Source organism: Sinocyclocheilus grahami, unplaced genomic scaffold, assembly GCF_001515645.1.
Source record: "Sinocyclocheilus grahami isolate Dianchi unplaced genomic scaffold, SAMN03320097.WGS_v1.1 scaffold222.1, whole genome shotgun sequence".
NCBI lineage: Eukaryota > Metazoa > Chordata > Actinopteri > Cypriniformes > Cyprinidae > Sinocyclocheilus > Sinocyclocheilus grahami.
This window is the reverse complement of record NW_015505401.1, coordinates 1,025,024-1,026,466: the sequence shown is the minus strand read 5'-3', so window position 1 is coordinate 1,026,466 and position 1,443 is coordinate 1,025,024. Positions and strand designations below refer to the sequence as shown.

At 35.9% G+C, this 1,443-nt stretch overlaps 1 protein-coding gene across 1 annotated transcript in view; it reads left to right on the top strand.

Annotated features, from left to right (window-relative positions):
- LOC107596715 (C-type mannose receptor 2-like) overlaps window positions 1-1,437 on the top strand; it is a 6,561-nt gene extending 5,124 nt beyond the window's left edge. Inside the window, exons 3-6 of the mRNA XM_016287512.1 lie at window positions 8-327; window positions 499-828; window positions 937-966; window positions 1,154-1,437. Of these exons, the coding sequence (XP_016142998.1) occupies window positions 8-327; window positions 499-828; window positions 937-966; window positions 1,154-1,161 (688 nt within the window). The 3' untranslated portion in view covers window positions 1,162-1,437. The remainder of the gene's footprint in view (window positions 1-7; window positions 328-498; window positions 829-936; window positions 967-1,153) is intronic.
- Window positions 1,438-1,443: the final 6 nt, after the last annotated feature.

The window sequence follows — 1,443 nt, the reverse complement described above, 5'->3', positions numbered from 1 at the left end:
ATATCAGAAAGAACTGGACTGAGGCTCAGAGATTCTGCCGTGAGATGTACACTGACCTGGCGACTGTGAATAATGACGATGAGAAGAACAGCTTGTTCAAAACCATAACTGATCATTCATATGATGTGTATACTGGACTTTATAGAGGTGAAGTGTTTAGATGGCACTGGACCCTGCCAGACAGTGTGTACAATGAAAAGACATTCCAAAACTGGGGAAAAAATCAACCAGATAAAAATATTAATGAGGGCTGTGCTGCAATGGACAACAATGGGAAATGGTTTAGTGATAGCTGTGATACACAAAGGCAATTTGTCTGCTTTAATGGTAAGATTTTTTTATTGGACTATTGTCTGTTCATTGTATTGTGACTATACATAGTTTACAGCATTACCTTCATTTTATATAAGTTACAATAGTGCTCCAGTTTCATAAACGTATTTTCATAAACACATTAGCAGCAATAAGAATCTTTTTCTTGTCATTTGTCTGTTACAGCCACTAAAACGTATATCCTGATTGAGCAGAGCAAATCCTGGAGGGAGGCCCAAGAATTTTGCAGAACTTTTCACACAGATCTAGTGAATGTCAGAACCTCCTCAGAAAATCAAGTTGTCAAGAACACTGCAAAAAACGATGTATGGATTGGACTATTTAACGACCCTTGGTCGTGGTCGGATCAGAGTAACTCTTCTTTCCGTTTCTGGAATTCAAGTCAGTTAAGTAACAACAGAAGAGACCGTGACTGTGTTACAGTGATGGTGAACCACACAGGGAAATGGAATGACGTTCAATGCAACACCACTCAGCCCTTTATCTGTCACGGTGGTGCGTTCGTCTTTTTCTCTTTGTCTTTAAAACTGCTCAGAAATGAGACAGAATAATTCAGTTTCCTTCATCTCTGTTTAATATGCATCTAATCTGACTCCTTTACAGATCTGAAATCTCATTCAACTACTAAACCAGGTATACTGCCAACACCAACATTAAATAGTTCACAAAAAATAAATAAATCTGTCATCATTTACTCACCCTCATTTGGTTCCAAATAGGGATGCACAATTTGGGGACGAAATGTAACTGCATTTTTGTATAGCACATATATTTTATTTAATTATTTATTCAAGTCTGTTTGCATTTCTTTCTCCTGCAGAGCAATAAGAGAAGGTATTTTGAATAATGTTGAGAAACAGCATAGAACCCCATGAAGTGACTGACAAAAACATAAAAAATTTTCAAACTGTCTTCTTTTAAGCTCCACAGAAGAAATAATGCATATAGTTTGACATGAGGGTGATAGAATTTTCATATTTGGGTGGAGTATCATTTAAAAATGCAGTCAAAATCATACTATCCTTTGAACCTTTTAACACATGAAAAATAGTTAAAAAAATAACTATGCAATTTATTACCTGAAATGTTCTCACTGATATAGCTACTACT